The sequence below is a fragment of the Asparagus officinalis genome, chromosome 9, assembly GCF_001876935.1.
Source record: "Asparagus officinalis chromosome 9, Aspof.V1, whole genome shotgun sequence".
Classification (NCBI taxonomy): Eukaryota; Viridiplantae; Streptophyta; class Magnoliopsida; order Asparagales; family Asparagaceae; genus Asparagus; species Asparagus officinalis.
The window spans coordinates 46,638,685-46,660,473 of NC_033802.1; the positions used below are offsets into that span (position 1 = coordinate 46,638,685).

At 35.6% G+C, this 21,789-nt stretch overlaps 1 protein-coding gene across 1 annotated transcript; it reads right to left on the reverse strand.

Moving 5' to 3' along the window:
* LOC109823917 (MADS-box transcription factor 34-like) lies at window positions 148-21,054 on the reverse strand. The gene is made up of 8 exons (XM_020390367.1): window positions 20,914-21,054; window positions 9,548-9,626; window positions 2,093-2,157; window positions 1,906-2,005; window positions 1,028-1,069; window positions 868-909; window positions 608-762; window positions 148-509 (listed from the first exon to the last, which is right to left on the reverse strand). The coding sequence occupies exons 2-8, from the start codon at window positions 9,623-9,625 to the stop codon at window positions 431-433; spliced, it is 561 nt and encodes a 186-aa protein (XP_020245956.1). The 5' UTR covers window position 9,626; window positions 20,914-21,054; the 3' UTR covers window positions 148-430.

Sequence of the window (21,789 nt, forward strand, 5' to 3'; positions counted from 1 at the left end):
TAGCTCACATAGTAGATTCATCCATTGGGAGATAAAAAAGAAGTATCAAACAATTATATTTATACATTTGAACTACACGACATTAATCCTTAAAATCTCAACAACCGTTAAAAACCCATACCAATCTAGATGTGGCTTTAAGAAACATGAAAAATGAGGATTAATTTCACATTACAACAGTCTTCATTCATAATAAAGATATATAGTTTCATTACAAATAGTTACATTCTATGCAACCTTGACCCGTCAACTTTCGCACATAAATTTCTTATTTCGGATCTTAGTAGGACGTCACAATATTATTATTGTTCTTATTGTTTAGAATAGAAAGATATGTAAACATCAAGCAGAAGGATACATAAGGGGGGAATAAAAAGGACAAAATAATCTAGATAAGGTTTGCAAGGTCAGATGCAAGTTTAGAATTTTATCACATCCATCCGGTGGCAAAACCATTTACATTATGGTTTCTTGTCACTCCAGAGTTCAAATGATCCACCTGATTGAATCTGTCGATGAAAAGAATAAAAATATGAGAATCGGATTTAAACCAGTGACATAATTTAACTTTCTTAGTGGTAAATTTCTGGGAAATATCAAAGGTTACCCGATTTGCAAAGGAGGCTCACATCCCAGAGGCTGAAAGAAGCCTTGGTTCTGAGGTTGAGGTTCGCGATTACGTTGCGAACTTGATCCATCACCATTTTCATCACCATTTTGCCAAGAGAGCCGGAAAGGATTCTCTGAACCAATTTCTTGCAACTGCAGAGAGAAAGTAGGAGAACAAGACAATAAATAATAAATCAACCGTTCAAAATGAACGTGCTTATCAGCATATCAAGCATCCAAAATCATCTCTTTAATTACCTTCCTGCTCAACGTTCTATTGGCATCCTGCAACATTTGCTCCTGCATTACACAAGATTACATAGGATTAATCCAACACGTAAGGGAAAAGGAAAAGTTATCAAAAGGGTATGAAATATGCAGCTTATTTTGTTAAAATTCCAAAGTGAGAATGAGTCACCTTTCTTTTAAGATCACACAGCTGATCAAGCATCATCTGAGTCTGCATGTGCTTATATGTTAGAGATGGTTTTGAATGCTTACGTATAAAAGATTTTAATCTTACAAAATTACAGGTGCTAAAGTAATGTATGGTAACTTTAATGCTCTCCTAACTTCAATTCATCATCACAAAAATGACAAAAAAGGAATTCATTAGTAATTATGCAAAATCTTCTGAAAAATCTGTGAACAGATACTTCAATTCCTAGAAAGTTGATGAGCAATGAGAAAAAAAGCAAGTCTCGAGATAATTTCATGCACGTCAAATGGCTTGTACAACCTCCAAATCATAGGGATTTCTCAAATTACTCTTCAAACCATCACATTTCTTGATTTAGACCCTCTCACCAAATTTGTGATCACCTCCCAAATTATACTCCTCACATAATTTCTATTATTCCCCAGGAAGAAGTGTAAATAAATAAATAAATTAGTGACATAGTCAAATCCTAGAAGTCTAGGAGAAGAAACAAATAAGCAATTTTTGACTTGTTTGCTAGAAAGAACAGGACCTAGCTAGTTCCCAGACCGAAAGGCTTAAACTCAACATAAGCCTTGAGGAGTTGCTTCAGAATTCCTCCTAATTCCTATTTCATCCAATTATTTGTTGCATTCTTACTCTGATCTATTCCAAATGGACGATAATGTAAAAGGTCCTTACTCTAATGAGATTTCATATAGATATATGTCTATACTAGAGCCTTCTAGCCTAGAATCATGCTGAGAGATAATTATATCACGTTATGGACAATGCTAATGACGATACAGGAAACCCAATAACATAAGCAACAAACAACATACATAAATGAAGCATACATCGAGTTAAAGACTACAAACCTTAGATGACCTGATCTGCTTCAGCGACTTTTCTAGTTGACTCTCAAGTTGATCAATTTCCGGACTGCTGAGTTGCTCAAGGTTCTCGCCCAGGAGATGCCTAAATTATCATACAATTTCATTCTTAAGTCTTATTATGATATGATGATACATGCTGAGGAAACTCATGTTGGGAAATATCTATTACCTCTGAGAATGTTGCAGAAGCTCAACTCTTCCTTTCAGCTTCAAGTACTCCTGATAACTGTTCTGCTTACAAGAAAGAAAGAAAGTGTTCACTTTTAGATAGTTGAATTGATCGTGGAGGCCAAAGTTTATGACTACTGAAACACAAAAAGCTACTCATTGACAACATTAAGTGATTGCTAAAATAAAACGATTAAGAAATACGTATGCATGCTTGTGCATACATATTCATGTAAACACTTGGAGGAACATTGAGTACTTGATTTGAACTTGAAATGAATTTCTTTTGAAGCAAGCCTTGAGATCACATACAGATGGTGGGAAACAGAGAAAGCATAAAAGTTTTAGCCTATCCACAGGCAACGAAGGAGAGACACGTTAGCTAAAATGGTAGGAGTAAAACATTGGTAAAATATCTCATACCCTTTATAATCAATACAGCCAGCCTCATAATAGGCAGCTAAATTATCACACGTAACACAACCCTCGATCACAATAGATATACATCGGAAAATTACAAAAGCAACTCCATAGCAAGATTCGGGTCAGGTTAGAAACTGGATATCGTTGCAAACTTCAAGACACACATGACAAGTAAGAACTAAATATTGAGAGAATGAGAGGCATCAATTTCTTGATTGGTTTGTTGGAGGATTTCCAGAATAAATAATATTTAATTGCTTGTTTGATCAGAGCAGAATGAATGGGATTCATTCTTTTGTGATTCAAGGTTATGCCCAATGGCCAAGGTACTGAAATCAGTTCACTGACAATGGTACTCATACGAGGAAAATATCACATATTATGATCGCCACATAAAGGGAACCCTGCTAAATAGTTTCAACCTCTCAGAAACACTGGTCTTTGATGGTTTTTGCTGGCCTGTTAATCCAATTTTAAAATTGTGACCTTGCATAGGTTATTTCTATCAATTATTCAAGGGCAGTACTCGTCAATGTTGAAACCAGTAAAAGGATGAAAGAGGTAAGTGAACCATAACCAACGCGGACACTTCATGCATGTAAGTAATTACTTGACAGATCAAAAGCCTTTAGATATGACTTATCCCAATTGAGATAGGATTCAACAACAAACAAGTCGAGACGATCATGCAGAAGCAATAGTTTCTTTCATAAGCAGAAAGGCTCTTAAGTTTAACATATATTTTGCTAAAGCTCAGTACAGCCCACAGAGAAATCCTCAATTACGGTTGGAAGTGTTAAGATATGTGGAGCCTAACTATCTACCTTATTTTTGGAGAGGAAAGATGAGAAATTGGAGGAACAGGAACGACGACGATGATGGTCAGGCAAAACGACGAAGGAATCAGCTTGGAGGCTTCACGGTCAAGCGCGAGTGGCTCTGAGGTCGACCGCAACATCATGTGTGGTCGACCGCGCCAAACCCTGTAATCATATTTGGTCTCAGGATTTTTTGCGGTCGACCGCGATTATATCTGCGGGTGACCACGAGTCGGGTTTTTTTGAGCCGTCATTTTTGCTGAACTGTTTTAGAATCATATTTGTATTAACCATTGTGTCCCTTGTGTTATTAAAGGGGATATTAGGGTAACTTGTAAGATTGACGAAAATAGTAAAATTTTCTCCTGTGGCGGCCGTGGACGTAGCTTCTCACGCTGAGAAGTGAACCACGTAAATCTTATGTGTTTTGTGTGTTTGTTTTCTCTCTCTTTTCTATTTCCAAATCACATCAGGGGGTTAGTTAAATCCCTATCAATTGATATTAGAGCGACCAGGTTCGGCGAAGGCGATTTGAGGTCAGAGACATGAGATCTGAGAAGGAGACGTCCAAGATCGAGAAGTTTGATGAGACAAACTTCGGGTTCTAGAAGATGCAGATGAAAAACTACCTCTATCAGAATGATCTATATCTGCCATTGGGAGAGAAGCCGACGGATATGAAGGATGAAGAGTGGAAGCTATTAGATCGGAATGCCCTTGGAGCAATCAGATTTACCCTATCCAAATCTGTAGCTTTCAACATCAAGAATCAGAATTCGACGTCGGATCTCATGGCTGCACTATTTAGTATGTATGAACAACACTCCGCGACGAATAAGGTACATCTCATAAAGAAGCTGTTTAATTTGAGGATGTTCGAGAGTCAAAAATTCAAAGAACACCTGAATGAGTTTAATAAGATCACGGATCAACTAAATTCGTCAATATTAAATTTGATGATGAAATTCAAGCTCTGCTAATACTTGCAGTTGCTTGATAGTTGGAAGGGCGCCGTTATTTCGATTAGCGTGTCATGTGAAAAATCAAAACTATAGATTTTAGAAGTTGTAGACATGATTATGACCGAAGAGATAAGAAGACAAGAAGAAGGAGTTTCTAAATCAGGGTCGGCATTGAATTTTGAGAGTAGAGATAGAAATAGAAACATAAATAGAGGGAAAAGCCATGGTCAACCTAATTCGAGGAACGACAGGTCAAGATCCAAAAATCATAAAAGCAAGAAAGAGATTGACTGATGGAATTGTGGCAAGTTTGGGCACTATGAGAATCAGTGTAGGAACCCAAGAAAGACAAGGAGAACAAGACTGAAGCAAACGTCGTCTCAGGAGAATCAGATGATGTCCTTATTTGTTCGTTGGAGAGTAAGACAGAATCATGAGTTATGGATTCGGGAGCTTCGTTTCATGCTATATCAAATAGAGATTTATTTGAGAACTATGTTTCAGGAAACTTAGAAAAAGTCTATCTTGGCGATGATCAACCGTATTATATCGTTAGAAAAGGAGTGGTGCAAATTGAACTCAATAGGTCTATATGGAAACTGAATGATGTGAGACATGTTCCTAGCTTAAGGAAGAATCTGATTTCCATAGGACTTCATGCTATATCAAATAGAGATTTATTTGAGAACTATGTTTCAGGAAACTTAGAAAAAGTCTATCTTGGCGATGATCAACCGTATTATATCGTTAGAAAAGGAGTGGTGCAAATTGAACTCAATAGGTCTATATGGAAACTGAATGATGTGAGACATGTTCCTAGCTTAAGGAAGAATCTGATTTCCATAGGACAGTTGGCAAAGGAGGGATATACATCAACCTTTGCATGTGATACGTGGAAGGTTACTAAGGGGTCTATGATTGTTGCCCGTGGTACGAAGAGTGGATCTCTCTACATGACGACAAATACATGTGGATCCATTGTAGTGGTTAAAAGTAAAGAAGATCCAAATTTGTGGCACCAGAGGCTTGGTCACATGAGTAGCGAAGGCCTGAAGGTTATGCAGTCGAATGAAAAGTTACCAGGTTTGAGATCGGCTGATTTTGACTTATGTGAAAGTTGCATCTTCAGGAAACAAAAGAGAATAAGTTTTAAAAGAGTTGGCAGAACACCGAAGGAAGAGAAACTTGAGCTAGTTCACACAGATGTGTGGGGTGCAGTATCAATACAGTCTACTGATGGAAGGTTATACTTTGTGACTTTTATAGATGATCACTCGAGGAAGTCTTGAGTCTATTTCATGAAACACAAATTAGAAGTGTTTGAAGTCTTCAAGAGATGCAAGGCTATGGTAGAAAACGAAACATGGTTGAAGGTCAAGAAATTACGATTAGATAATGGATGTGAATATGAAGATTAAAAGTTCAAAAATTTTTGCTATGAGTGGCATCAAATTGGAGAGAACAGTGCCAGGAACACCTCAGCAGAACGGCATAGTAGAATGAATGAACAGAACATTGACTAAAAGAGCTAGAAACATGCGACTTCAAGTAGGACTCCCAAAGCAATTCTAGGCAGAAGCAATCAATACAGCTGCCTACTTGATCAACCGAGGACTATCACTACCTTTGGAGCATAAAATACCTGAAGAAGTATAGAGTGGGAAGAAGGTAAACTTTTCTTACCTAAAAGTTTTTGGATGTGTTTCATATGTTCATTTGAGTGATCATGTTAGAAACAAACTTGATGCTAAGTCTTTGAAATGCTATTTTATTGGCTATGGTGGTGATGAGTTTGATTATAAGTTCTGGGATGAACAGAACAAGAAAGTCAGCAGAAGCAGATACGTTATATTCAATGAAGCAGTCCTATACAAATACCGTGATGTTGTTAAGTCCACAAACTCAATGCAGTTAGAGCCTACATACTTTGAGCCAGATGATGTTCCAGAAGGAAGCAATTTTGAAGCTAGTTCTGATGAGGACGTAGGAGAAGAGGCTGAAGAAGAGATGATGGAGGAAACTACTTCAGAGGAGGTAGATGCAGAGGTTGGTTCACCCGTTAGAGAGATGAGGCGGTCAGCAAGAGTTCCAAAGCCAAATCCGAAGTATCCATCACTACAGTCCAGAGCTCATTTGAACTACTTATTATCGAGTGATGGTGGAGAGAAGCTATGATGAAGCATGTTGAGTGGATGATGCAAGCAAGTGGGAGCTTGCTATAAAAGATGAGATAAAGTCCCTGATCTCTAACAAGACTTGGGAACTTGCAAAGTTACCAGTGGGAAAGAAAGCTTTGAGTAACAAATGGGTGTACAGAATCAAGGAAGAACATAATGGTTCCAAGAGATACAAGGCAAGGTTGGTGGTCAAAGGATTTCAACAGAAAGAAGGAGTTGACTACACAGAAATCTTCTCTCCTGTAGTCAAACTAACTACCATCAGATAAGTTCTGAGTATTGTTATAGCTGAAGATCTATATCTCGAGCAGTTAGATGTGAAGACAATCTTCCTCCACGGTGATCTAGAGGAAGAAATATACATGCAACAGCCAGAAGGGTTCACTCAGAAAGGAAAAGAAAGGATGGTCTATAGATTAAAAAAGGGCTTGTATGGTCTGAAACAAGATCCAAGACAATGGTACAAAAAGTTTGATGGATTCATGCATAGGAATGGATACTCCATATGCAATGCATATCATTGCTGTTTCTTCAAGAAGCTTGATACCAGCTACATTATCTTGCTATTATATGTTAACGACATGCTAGTGGCCTGTTTAGACTTGGGTAAGATCAAGAAACTGAAGAAGAAGTTGTCGAGTGAGTTTGACATGAAGGACTTAGGCACAACAAAGCAGATATTGGGGATGAAGATTAGTAGAGACAAACTCTTGGGCACAATACGGTTATCTCAGTCTGATTACATTAGGCGGGTGCTTAAGAGGTTTTGGAATGAGCGGTGCTAAGGCCGTTAGCACACCTTTAGCTAGTCATTTCAAGTTGACTAAGGAGCAGTGTCCAGTGACTGATAAGGAGAAAAATTACATAATGAAGGTTCCATATTCGTCAGCCATTGGAAGCCTTATGTACGCCATGCTGTGCACGAGACCTGACATTGCCCATGCAGTGGGAATTGTGAGCAGATTCATATCAGATCTAGGAGAGCAGCACTAGAAATTAGTAAAGTGGATTCTAAGGTACCTGCAAGGTATAATAAAAAATCGTTTATGCTTTAAGAGAGGGAAATTAGTTCTGTAGGGTTTTGTTAATGCAGACTATGCTGGTGAGTTAGATCAGAGGAGAAGCACTACGGGATATGTGTTCACTTTGGATTCTACAGCCATCAGTTGGGTTTCTCAGTTCCAGAAGATCATTGTTTTGTTGATTACAGAGGCAGAATATGTTGTTGTGACAGAGGCTAGCAAAAAGCTCATATGGTTGCAAGGATTCATGGAGGAGTTGGGACAGAAGAGTGAGAAGAGTGTTTTACACTGTGATAGCCAGAGCGCCATTTATTTGACAAAGAATCCAGCTTTTCATGCCAGGACCAAATACATACAGGTCCGTTATCACTTTATAAGGTCGGCATTGGATGATGACATGTTGGAACTTGTGAAGATTCAATGAAGCAAGACTCCGGCTGATATGCTTACGAAGACTGTCACTATAGAGAAACTGAAGTTGTGTTCAACTTCAGTTGGCCTTATTACTTGATGATATGGGAGACCGTCACCGTAGGGAGAGGTGATAGAGACTGAAAGTTAGTCTCCAATTGGGAGATTATTAGGATATGTGGAGCCTAACTATCCGACTTGCCCTATACCTTATTTTTGAAGAGGAAACATGAGAAATTGGAGGAACAGGAACGACGGCGATGAAGGTTAGACAAAACGACGAAAGAATCAGCTTGGAGGCTTCATGGTCGACCGTGAATAGCTCTGCAGTCGACCGCGAACGTGCAGAGGTCCACGAAAAGTCTCTGGACTTTTTGTGGTCGACCGCGACATCATGTTCGGTTGACCGCGACATCATGTGTGGTCGACCGCACCAAACCTTGTAATCATATTTGGTCTCGGGATTTTTTACGGTCGACCGCGACTGTATCTGCGGTTGACCGTAAGTCGGGTTTTTTGGGCCTGGGCTCGTTTTTGCTGAACTATTTTAGAATCCTGTTTGTATTAACCCTTGTGTTATTAAAGGGGATATTAGGACAACTTGTAAGATTGACAAAAATAGTGAAATTTTCTCCTGTGGCGGCCATGGACGTAGCTTCTCACATCGAGAAGTGAACCACATAAATCTTGTGTGTTTTGTATGATTGTTTTCTCTCTCTTCTCTCTCATCTCTATTTCCAAATCGCATTAGGGGGTTAGTTAAATCCCTATCAGGAAGTTGGAACGATCATATTGATCATCTATCCATCTCTTTTCCTTTTAATTATACAACAAAAAAACACAGCCTTCTTCCTTCGCATATACTAGTTATTTTAACATGGATAATTTTAATCCAAGTTCGCATCACCAACCTAAACGTCTTCATGATTTTTCTTGGTTGCGCATATGCTATGGTCGATGACAATTTTCTTAAACACAAACTAATCTGATCTACAATTCACAGCGCAAAGACGTACGTTCCAGACTATTATCTCCTCTACTTCTCAATTATGGACCTCAAATTTCATTCAATGTAACAACTCTGAGGCATTTCAAGCACTATCCTTATTTATCCACACTAGAACGATCTATCACTTTTAGTCAAATATAAGCCTCCTTCGTTACAACATAGAAAGAGAAAATATAGTGATGAGCCCATCATGACACAAGAACTTCATAATCAAATAAATTTCTACCACAAAACTTGTGAACGCATAGAACTCTTCGTTCCCTCTGTTGTTTGCTTCATGTGCAATAATATTACATCAGGGATTAGAGGAATTACTGCGTACATCAAGATGACTACTAGATACTGAAATGAATGACCGCCGCATAATGCATTTAAGCATTAAGAAACGGAAATTTATAATAATTTGACATAAAAATAAGCCATTAATCACAAACAAAATTTCTGAATATCCAAGAAGGGAACAGGGACCAACAAGCACAATGGATATGTATTTATTTCCTATCATGCGACAGAAAAATGTGTTGTATTGCAGAAAAGGCCTAACATCGGACAACAAGATATTACAATATGCTTAAAGACAAAAATTAAAGCAAAGATGAAAAAAATTTCTTGACTGGATTCAGTTGATTCTCACCTGTGTCTCCATTGATGGGGCACTAGGGTCTGATGTTTTATAGGTGCACGTCTGATACCTCTCAAGTGTTTTAAGCATGCTGCAGCAAAATTCATTAAAAAGACGAATAAGAACAAAAATTTGTTTGGCACCATTTTTCTAGACACTGACAAAATTAAGGGACATGGTTAAAAAAAAGGATTTCAAAGGACAAATGCGATCGTAGTTAAGTCTAAAGAGAATCACAGAACGAAAATGAATAAAAATGTTTGGAAATGCTCAAAATATTACCCTGAAAAACGATCCTACTGTTCAAACATCCTTTTCTTGTTGTTTGAAATTCAATGAAAAAACAAAACTTAAATAACCATATGAAGGGATGCAGGAGAGAAGAGGCAGGATTTTGCCATGATAGTTCAAGAAGTTAGGGAGACGTAGGGCACTGTTAGTTTGAAGAGGTTGTCCAAAATGAACAACCAAAAAGACACGTGTGCTTCGCAACGCCAAACTCATCATCATAAAGAAACACACATGAAGGACTCAGAGTTGTGCTGAGAAACTGTATTTTCTTCTCTTATTTGGACTCAAATATCATATGGTTTTACCTCATTTTAAACTTTGCTCCATCATTTCTTTGAAAAAAATACCCAGAGTTCAAATTTACCCTTGATACCCCTATAAATTATTTAAGTGTTTTAAATATCGGATGTTGGGGATATGCCGGAAGGAAGAGCTCCATATTGGATGGTGGATATCAAGGATATGTTGGAGATATTTAATAAATAATAAGGTATCAAAATGGGTGATGTCTATATACATATCCTCGATGTTAATACTTGGTGTACCAAACTTGAGCTATGAACAAAGATAATATCCTTTGCAAACTTTTGCCAAAGAATTTGGTCTAAACTAAGCTCTAACTCTTCTTGACAAATATTTATTAGGAAGGGATTTATATGGGCTAGGACTTCATTTAAACTGTTAATCCAAACTAATCTTTGAAAATAAATAAAAGTGCAAATCGACATTACAATATTCCAGCCAATTTTTTAAGGATGAAATTTCATCTGATGTATTTGGAAATTCATGGTATGCCAATCAAAACTTGCTAAAACTGATATAAAAAATTGAAACCATATCATTTAGAGACAATCCTTAAAAAAGGATAATCAGTCATTAAGTCAGATATATCTAGGATATTTAAATCAATAATAAGATTACAAAGAAACTACAAAGAGTGATTTTGGAAATTAATATAATCGAAGTAGAGAACGAAGAGAAAGTTTGACAACTTTAGGACTATGCAAACATCCAAATATCAGGGGAAAACGTACCTCATGCTTATGAGGAGGCTTATCTTGAAAATATTCCAGAAAAGAAAAATCATTACTAGCAAGGGAACAATATCTTTATATTCTAAAATAGCTATAAGCTACGTGAACTAGGATCAAAATTTCTTACTGTAGTTTCCTTCAATTAAATTTTAGGGGGTATCAAGATTAAATTTTGTTGATTTTGAGATATCAAACTAATAAGGTAAGCTTAGGGGTAGTTAAATGCAAATAAGCAATTCTTTTTCTCCTAAAAGAGAAACTAGACATATTATATACGATTTTAGAGTATTTCGACGAGACAAAGCGGGCCAGCTAATCACTCTACAAGAATTCCATCGTTTAAAGCATTTTTTGGGCCTTTTCTGATTTTGTAAGCCCTTCATTTCTGGTTCTTGTAACTTTTGGTTTTCTTTAGGGTTCAGCATCCTTTTTCCTTTTTTTTTTTAAATTTATTTTTCTGCATGTGTTTGTATGGCTCCTTGTCAGGCAATTTTTAAATATCTCTTAGTAACAATCCTCCATGACACCCTCTTGTTAGTATCGAATTTTAGTTGTCTATGCTATCTAATTAATAATATTCATTAGTTTACCCAGGAACCTATGCAAAGCTTTAGCTAAGAAAAAGCATTTTTTTATAAGCATGAATCATGTCCAATTTTGAAACCAAAACTTGCTTTGAAATTTTTAGAAGTATAATCACTTTAAAACACACAAGAAAAGCTAGTTATCTTCTTCACTTAAAGCATAATAGGAATGTGCGCTTCACCTCATAAAATGCTTTTCTTATGAAACCCATGCTTCAGACAAAATAAGAAGATAAAAATGGATTTCCCTTTTTCTTTTCTTGAAATTAAAAGAAAAACAATAATCTTACGTATTGTATGTTTCCTTCTTTTGTGTGCTCTAGACAAGTACTTCTTTTTTACTTATTCAACTTGTTTTCCATTAGGATGATTAATACTGAGCTTTAAAAAAAAAATGCGCGGTCTGAATGGTGCAGGATAGCGAGCGATTTCTGTTTGTCTATCTTGCGCCTCTGCCTAGATTTTAATGGCTAAGAAAAAGAAAAACTACGGGGAAAAAATCCTAGAGATCGGATTGAGAGCTTCTAAGATGATCTTGACGTCCTCTGATGATTGTGTTGATGTTCGAAGTGAAGAAGATGATGAAAATTTCATCGTTATGGGATCGACTGGGCCAAAGGGGGAAAAAAGTCAAGATCTATGGCTGAGATTCTGAATTCAGCAAATTCTGAGCATGATCGAGTTCCTCCTCTTTCTGGTGTTCTAGTTCGTCTGCTTGCTCCTCAGTCAGAGATTCAAGCTCGTTTCTTTGGTAAGTCTCCCTCTTCTGGTTCTTGTAGCTCAGCCAGAGTTTGTTGGGCGGATGAGATGGAAAATGGAAAAGATGATGTTAATTCATCAATAAATCAAGAAATAAATGATTCAATAAAAATTTCTTCGAGTTCAAATCTGGTTAAAGAAAATGTTGTTACATTGAATCCTGGATTGGGAGATAGTGAAGTAATAAGTAAAGATTTAAGTACAGATAACTTGGAATCTTCTTTTTGGGATGTTTCTAATGAGCAGACTAAATTGCCTATGGATGATTCTTCAAAAGGGATTAGTTCTTCTCCTTTGGGGGAAAAAAATCAGGAAAAAGCTGGGGCAAACCTGTTTGCAGATATTAGGAAGCTAGGCTATGGGATGAATTTGAACTATGTACCTTTTGAAAACAAAGATACAATATCTTTTGATGATGATGAATGGAATGAGGAGATTTCAGTTTGACAATCTTCTCTAATTGGTCAAGTTATGGGACTAAATGAAAAGTTCAAGGTTATGGAAAATTATACACAAAGAGTCTGGAAAAATTTGATGCCTGAAGTTTGCCTTCTCAAGCCTGGGTTATTCTTGTTTAAATTTAAGGGAAAAGAAGAAATGAATGAGATTCTATGTAAAGTGCCTTGGTTTTTTGGCTCAAGACCTCTTTTATTGAAGCCTTGGTCTAATGGTGAAGAAGTTGAAAAAATAAATAAATGTGTGTATCCTATGTTGATACAACTTCCTGCTTTGAGGCTTAATTTGTGAAATGCTAAAAGCATTAGTAAAAATGTTAGTGCAATTGGGTGCCCTATTGTTACTAACAGATTAACTGCTAATAGGCAACACTTGTCATATGCTAGGGTGTTAGTGGAAGTTAACCCACCTTCCACTCTCCCAGATCAAATCACTATTCAGGATCCAAAAGGGAAACAATTCATTCAGAAAGTGATTTACGAATTTAAGCCTAGGTGGTGTGAACTGTGTAAACCAGTTGGACATGATAGAAGTTCCTACAAGAGGCAAGTAAGGACTCAAAAATGGATTCCCAAGCAAAATCAAAATCCAGCGCATGGAAATGCTACAAAGGAGAAGGAAAATACTCAAAAAGTGAATAAAAAAACCCCCGATTCTCATGAACGTGAGAAAAGCCATCAAATATTAGAGATAAATGATATTCATGTATGCAAGTCTATCGGAATTCAGGATGCTAGAAATGAAGGCAGTCATCATTTGAATCAAGTAAATGATATTCTTGTATAGTTTGGCATTGGAAGTTCTCTAGGTAAAGAAATTGAAGAAGTTCAATCAAATATAAAATCTGGGCAGCTAGCAGTACACAAGCATGTTGTGCGTGTTAAGCATGCCAGAACTGGGGGGAGCGTTAATTCTAAAGATTCACCTCAAGGGGATAGCTCATGGAATTATGTTCAAAAAGGCAAAAGTAATAACGGTGTCATTCCTACCAATTCATTTTCATATCTGGACATCTTGGATATAGTTCCCTCTTCTATTGACAGGGGGGGAGACAATGATGAATCTATCATTTTGGAATGTTAGAGGATTAAATAAATCCTCTAAACAACATCTGGTTAGGTTTTTTATTTCACAATATCAGCTCTCTTATCTAGCTTTGCTTGAAACAAATATTAATGATAGTATGTTGCAAGTTGTTACCAAAAACATTACAAGAAATTAGAGTTGGACATCAAATGTCAGTAATACTAGTAAAGCTAGAATTTTGGTTATGTGGGATCCAAATATTATTGATATTCAAATCATCAATATATCAGAGCAATGCATCACAAGTAAAGTAAAGTCTTTGGATGGGAGAATGGACAGTGTAATTTCCTCAATCTATGGGTTTAATCAATCGGAGGCTAGAAAAGATTTATGGCTTGAATTGAGAATTCTGCAACAATCAATAGGGGATGATCCATGGCTTCTATGTGGTGATTTTAATAATATCATTAGTAATGAAGAAAAGCTTGGTGGTGCAATGCTAGCAGATAATGACATTAATGATTTCAGAGATTTTATTAATGGCTGCCATTTAAATCATCTTAAAACTATTGGTTGCTTCTATACCTGGAATAACAAACAAGATCATGATTCTAGAGTGTGGAGTAGATTGGATAGAGCTCTGGTGAATGATGCTTGGGTCAACATGTACACTTCAAGCCAGGTAGAATTTTTACTTCCAAACTTTTCAGATAATTCCCCTGCTTTGGTTTCTGTTTATGATGATTGCTTAAGAGGGAAGAAGACATTCAAGTTCTTTAAAATGTGGATAAAACATGAAAGTTTCCTTCCAACAGTGTTTACAATCTAGCAAACACAAATAGAAGGATATAATATGTTCTCTGTTTGTAAAAAGCTTAAACATCTGAGGGGAGATCTTAAAGATATTAACAAGAAGCATTATCACAGTATTAGTGAGCAGGTTCAAAGAGCTAGAATTACATTGGAAGAAGCTCAAGGGAATTTACATACAAACCCTCTTTGCCCTAAGTTCATCTCTAAAGAGAGAGAGTGCATGACCACATACAACAAACTCCTAGATTGTGAACTATCTTTCCTCTAACAAAAAGCAAAGATTAATTGTAGTGTCAAAGGGGATAGATGCACAAACATTTTGCACTCTATAATTAAATCTAATAGGCATCATAATAAGGTGTTAGTGTTGTATAATGGCTTGGGTCAAAGAATCTTTGATCAAGAAGAGATTGCCAGAGAATTGGTATCTTTTTACAAAGGCTTATTGGGGAAAGTTTCTGATACGCTGACACCTGACATTCAAACCATTAAATCTGGACCTTATTTGAATGATTCACATGCTAATATTCTTTCTAGTCTAGTTTCAAAGGAAATCAAAAAAGTAATATTTTCAATGGATGATAATAAGGCACCGGGTCCTGATGGATATGGTGTAGCATTCTACAAATCTACTTGGCCTATTATTGGAGAGGAGGTCTCAATAGCCTTAGAGGAGTTCATCAAAGATAGAAAAATGTTGGGTATGGTGAACTCAACTGCCATCACTCTTATACCTAAGGTAAAATGTCCTAAGCCACCCTCTGATTTTAGACCCATTTCCTGCTGCAATTACCTCTATAAATTCATCTCTAAAATCCTGGCTAACATGATTAAGCCTATTATGGGGTACATTGTGAATGAAGCTCAAAGTGCCTTTGTCAAAGGTAGACAAATTACAAGTAATATCTCTTTGGTTCATGAGCTTGTTAAAGGTTATAATAGGAAGAACATTTCACCAAGGGTCATGTTGAATATAGATATAAGAAAAGCTTTTGATACTATTAGCTAGAATTTCTTAAAGGAGATGCTAAAGGGCCGGGGCTGGTTTTCCTATAGAGGTGATTAACTGGATCATGACATGTATTACTTCCCCTAAATACACTATATCTCTCAATGGCTCCCTCCATGATTATTTTAAAGGTGAGAGATGATTAAGGCAAGGTGATCCTCTTTCTCCTTATCTCTTCATTCTGGACATGGAGTATCTATCCAAGAAATTAAACCAGTTAGAGAATGATAGGTTATTCAGATATCATCCAAAGTGTAAAAATCTCAAGATAACTCATCTTATTTTTGAGGATGATTTATTACTTTTTTCTAAAGGTGACTTGTACTCAGTTCAAAAGCTTTACTAATGTGTCAAGGATTTTAGTGACACCACAGGGCTGGAAGCAAATTTGGACAAGTACTCTATATATTATGGTGGTGTAAATGATTCTGTCAAAGCAGAAATCCATAGATCCCTGGGATTTACTGAAGGCAAAATTCCATTCAGATATCTAGGTGTCCCCTTATTTGTAAAAGACTTACATATGCTGATTGCAATCCACTCATTGATTCAATATCAGGTCAACTTCAGAAGTGGTTAAAGCATAAGAACCTTTCTTATGCAGGGAGATTACAAGTCATAAAGAGTGTGATTCTGGGGGTTCAAAATTACTGGGCATCTAATTTCATTCTTCCTGTTAAAGTCACAATGAAGATTGATAAGTTGTGTAGGAAGTTCTTATGGGGGAAGACTAATAATTCTTTTATACCTCCATTAGTTTCATGGGATAACGTTTGTTGTGGGAAAAAACAAGGAGGATTGGGTGTGTTCTCTGCATCTATTTGGAATCTTGCTTCAGTTTTGAGAAGCCTATGGTACATTTATGTTAATAAGGAGATATTATGGATCAAATGGATTCATGAGAATTACCTAAAACACTTGGATGTTTGGCAAGTTAATTCCAAAACTGGGGACTCATGGATGTGGAAGCAGTTGATTAAAATTAGGGATAAAGTTGTGAATGCTTATGGTGGTGTGGATAATTTAAAGCAAATTGTTAATTCTTGCTATAAGAGCTCTAAAATCCAGATATCTACTGTGTATGCTTCTTTCTCCCCTGTTTCTCAAAGTGTTCCTTGGTTTAACACTGTTTGGGTAAGATGAACTATCCGAAGCATTCATTTGGGTAAGATATCATAACAATATTCCAAAGAAAATCCTAACTTAACTAGAAGATTACAGAGCATAAGATCGAATTCTAATAAAATCTTCATTAGGGTTAGATATTGGTCTGTCCAGCATCATGATGGAATTAACCAACGATGATAGAGAGAAAGATCTCATTATTAAGGAAGATTCAAGAGTCAATGTTGCAACCATAGAAAAGAGTTCACCATGGAGAAAGTCATAGTTGATGTCAAAACAATTAGGAGAGAAAACTTCCCTCATTATGACACATTGATAAGATAGATAAATATATATATAAATATAATCGAACTCATGACTAAAATAAGCTTAATCTTTGGCTGTAATGATCTAGTTAACAAAAAAATATGTGGTGGGATATAGCCTCACATTTAAAAGAGAAATGAATATATAGTTTACTATGTTTAAACTAGTAGAGAAAATAGAGAAGGCAAAGTTATTATTGCATGTAAGACTAACATCTCTTAAATAGAGATTAGGAGAATATTATAAAATAAAAATGAGATAAATTCATATCTAATCACATCTCGAAATATATTCACAATCTCATAATATCTCCTACATATAAATATCAATAATATCCAACATTCTTCCTCAAAGCTGGATTATATATTAACATATATGTCCAGCTTGTTATGAATGTGAATAAAATAACTACTTGCAAGAGCTTTAGTAGTGTCATCTTTGGCTGCAATGCTTGAAGACATCAACAATCGAAAACTATAGTCACAACTAGTAAAAATCCAAGGCAGGTAAGCTAGTAGAAGGAACCAGAGGTGGGCCAGACAGTATAAAGTAGAGGCGGGCATGCCAGTAGAAACCCTAGGCAGGTAAGCTAGTAAAAATACTATAGTACAAACCTTAGGCTAGTCAGCTAATACAACACTGTCAAAATAAGACCGAAGTCATTACATATAACTACCAAAGATGTCGAAGAGTAAATAGTAAATCTTACTACTGTTCATTATGTTAGTAGCAAAACAAGGCTATTCCACTAGGTATAGGGTACACAAGAAATCGAAGAAAATGTAGAAAACTAATTTGTATCTTTGAGACTAAGAACAACAAAGAGAATATTCTTGCTGGGATTTACAAGATAGAAGAGTGAAATAATAATCTTCTTAATGATAGTAAAGAATCTTTCATTTTTCTCCTGTGGGTACATATATACATCATCAAAGCATGTGAGTTTCACATTTTTTTGGTACGCTCTTTAATTTGGTTGTTGTTTTTCTTTGATTGTCATAAGGTTTCAACATTACACTCCCCATAGTTGGGTCAAGGTAGAGCACACTTAATATTAGGGAAATTTTTAAAAAAAGATCCTTTTTTCTAAATAATGAGCAAAACCGACAGTTTTGCTAATTATTTAGTAAAACCGACCTCTTTTTGGCCAACATGCCAAAAATAGGTCGGTTTTGAAAAACTACATCTTCGAAACATACAAGACTACTTGTCCTATATGTTTAGTGGTCACTAATTGGCCACTAATTTTAAACCAAAAAACCCACGGGACTACTAGTCCCGTGGGTTTATAAATGTATACATATGGGACTTCTTTTTTATTATATTTCTCCAAAGATATTAAAGTAAGCAATTGATTGAGATTTATCCCATATTTAGCACCATTATCCACCAAAAAATTCTGAACAAAGACGCTACCTTGGCTAGAAAATTTCCAGTAGCAATTTTAAAAAAATAGTAAATAAAAATGAAGGGGATGAACAACAACCCGAAGCTTGTCTTGCTCCAGCACCAGTAGAGCTCAGGATTCCCCTCCTCCGGGTTCCACCACCACCTCCTCCTCCTCGCCGTTGTGTCCTTCTTCACCTTCGCATCGCTCCTGACCCTCCTTCACCATTGTAGTAGTTCCATGGTTTTCTGGTTTAGAATTAGTGGCCAATTAGTGACCACTAAACATACGGGACTAGTAGTCTTGTATGTTTCGAAGATGTAGTTCTTCAAAACCGACCTCTTTTTGGCCGCCTGTTGGCCAAAAAGAGGTCGGTTTTGCTAAATAATTAGAAAAACGGTCAGTTTTGCTAATTATTTAACAAAAAAGGACTTTTTAAAAAATTCCCCTTGATATTATATTCAGTCTTGGTGTAAAACTTGATCCAACATGGTTTAGAGCTTCTTTAGGTGTACATGCTCTCACACTTGGTTGTTGTGTTTTTTTTTAATCGGCAAAGTGTGAAGTTGAGACACTATCTCTCAGTTACTACATTGTGCTATTGAGCTTGAATTAGACCCGACTATAACAAAACCATGGTAGAGATTTGTTAGGAGTGTTTCTCAATCATTTTGTTTAAGTTTAGTAGGCAGGAAGGAGAGGGAAAGGGAGGGAAGGGGAGGGAGAAAAATTAAGTCTGCCTTTGGTAGAGAGTTTTTAGAGGAGGAGGTAGAGTAAGGGGATTGGAGGTGAGAGAAGTGACATCACAAAATGATCTAAAACGTTAGAGAGAAAAGAATCCCTCCAATTTAAGAGGATACGAGAGGAAAGAGAAAATGAACTATAAAACTATGCACCTTCCCTCTCTTCCCCTCCAAGCAAGCATGAAGGCTTATTAAAGGGATGTCTATCCCTCCACCTCATTGCACCTATTCTCACCCCACCTTTCCTCGTCAAACACCCTATGAAATATGTGTTTAGTTACCAAAAGACATGAAGTGGGATTTACTCCCATAATAAAATGAAAGTTTGAGGTTAAATATGTTTGGACTCATGACTCAAAGAGTATTAGTTCTTTTAAACAAATTGAGCACAAGTAGACTACTATTTTTCATCTCCTATAATGTGTCCTTCCAACCTTAACACAGTTTATGTAGCGATAAGTAAAAGAGTTTTCTCCACTAAAGACTAGACAGTGGATGTGATATAACACTACAGTACAATGTTAAAGCTTTTCTGAAATTAGAAAAAGTCATTAGCTTGTTCTAAGTGCGCATCACAATAGATTTTCTCATAGCTAAGTTAAAAGATTACTTCATTAGCAATGAAAAGAAAGAAAAAGAAAACCTTCACACTATTGTTGAGTTTAGATACCACAGTTTCTTTCCTCGTAGGAGAACGTAAATTTGAATCTTCCAATTTGTAATTTGAATTAATATGTAACTTCTTCTTCTTCTTCTTTTTCTTCTTCTCTTCTTTTTTAAAAAAATATTAATTTCACAATCATTAAAGTCCAGGACAATTAAATACCATTTTGATCTGATCATTTATGTCATACATGTGTATAGGATATATATATATATGGACCTAGTTTGAAAGTGTTTTCTCTTCGCTGGGGTTTCTTTCTTCTAGTTTCCAAGTTTCTTTCATTTCTTATGGAAGCTACATGCATACATATGGACTTTCCTCAAAGAAAAAAAAAATCCTTTAGGCTATATTGAGAGTCTAGGACAGAGCTTTTTCCCCCTTCCTGAAAAGTATAACACATTTTCTCACAACACAAACATGATAATTTTTTTTTAAAATTTTGTCAGTGATTGGCAAACACAACCATTAGGCTAAGTACACTTGGCTAGACAAAAACCCACAATATACCTTCTTTTATCCTTGATAACTCTTAAGGTGCTTAAAACCCATATCGTCAAGTAGTAGAATTAAAATTTTAAGAGAGGACAATCGATACTTATGGCAAAGATAAAAATAAAGTTAAATCTATGTTACTCATTTATCACTTATTTTATATACTGTGTATCACATGATTATAACTTATTTTACATGCTTTTCCCTTGTTACAAACGTACCAATATGTTATTAGTATTTGCTAGTGCTCATCTCATTTCAGTTATGCTTTTCACTTCTTCTATATTTATTGTTCATAAACATATAACATAAATTACATTTAAATGGAATGAAAAATGTTGTAGACAACCATTTTGTAAGCAGTAAAAATAATAATACTAATAAGAGAAGATAAAAAGTTTACAACTAAAGATTAATTGAGGTTCTTTTTTTCATTGGGTTATTGGGGTTATTAATATCAATTAATATAAAAAAAATAGTTATGAAATCAAAAAGAATTTGAAACCCTATAAACTTCTCCCAAATCACAAGTTTCGCATACAAAAGAAAAATCAAAGAGAAATTGTGCTAGAATTAGAGGAGGAAACATTGGAACAGAGGAAGAAGAAGATATAAGCTTCTAAGGTAAGCTCTCATTGGTTTTATTTTGCTTTGGTTTCATGGAAAAAGAAAATTTGTAATAATGATACATTTTCTGGTCCAATGACGTTGTCTTCGGCGACGTTTGATGATCTCCGGCCAGCCCATGGCCGAGGATTTCGCTGGATGTGGTCACCCTATCCACCAAATCAAATTTTAGTTTAATGGGTTCAAGAACGAAAAGAAATGGAGATGCTCAGATGGAGCAGATAAGAGGGAGAAGAAAAGGAAAATTGATATTAGTCCCCTTGAAAGTTGAAAGTTTGTTTTATGTCCAAAATCTTTGAAGAGATGATTCTCTAGAAATCCTAATTAATGGAAAGTTTTCCCTTTACCCCTTAAATTAGAAAAGATATTATTAGGCCCAAGTTTTGTTTAAAAAGGATGGAAATTTTGATTGAGGAGTAAATTTCAATACCAAGTTTCCCAAGTTTTTAGAAAAGTCCCTTGTATCAGAACTGTTAGTTCCATACCCAGAATAGTTTATATATATGATCTTTAGTATTTATACATATTATATAATTATAATTTTGATTGAGGAGTAAAATTTTGGAGTACGGTTCTCCAAACTGCGATCAAATCTTTTAATTGAGTAGATTTTTTATCATTAGTTATTTTTTAAATATTTTGGTATAAAAATAGTCTATCATATATCGTAGTCTTGTTTTAATAAAGATAAACTATTAGATCAGACATGTTATTTCTGTATCAATCATAGAAAAATTGTTAAAGAATTTGATATTGAGTGATTATTTATCTTTAAAAAGATAAATATTATATAATATGCAAACTATTGAAAATATGTTTTAAATTACTATTCATATACATATTGAAAAGTTATAGATTTGACAAATATAATCTAATTAGTATAGATTCATGAATATTCAATTTTCATGGAAAATATATGAGTAAGTTTATGAAATTGT

What these genes read in the sequence shown, in the direction of transcription:
- LOC109823917 (XM_020390367.1), bottom strand. Translation starts at nt 9,625, where the DNA reads ATGCTTAAAACACTTGAGAGGTATCAGACGTGCACCTATAAAACATCA. An exon ending in CCCCATCAATGGAGACACAG is followed by an intron (nt 2,158 to 9,547) that starts GTGAGAATCAAC and finishes CTTTCTTGTAAG; the next exon opens with CAGAACAGTTATCAGGAGTA. An exon ending in AGCAGATCAGGTCATCTAAG is followed by an intron (nt 1,070 to 1,905) that starts GTTTGTAGTCTT and finishes AAGCACATGCAG; the next exon opens with ACTCAGATGATGCTTGATCA.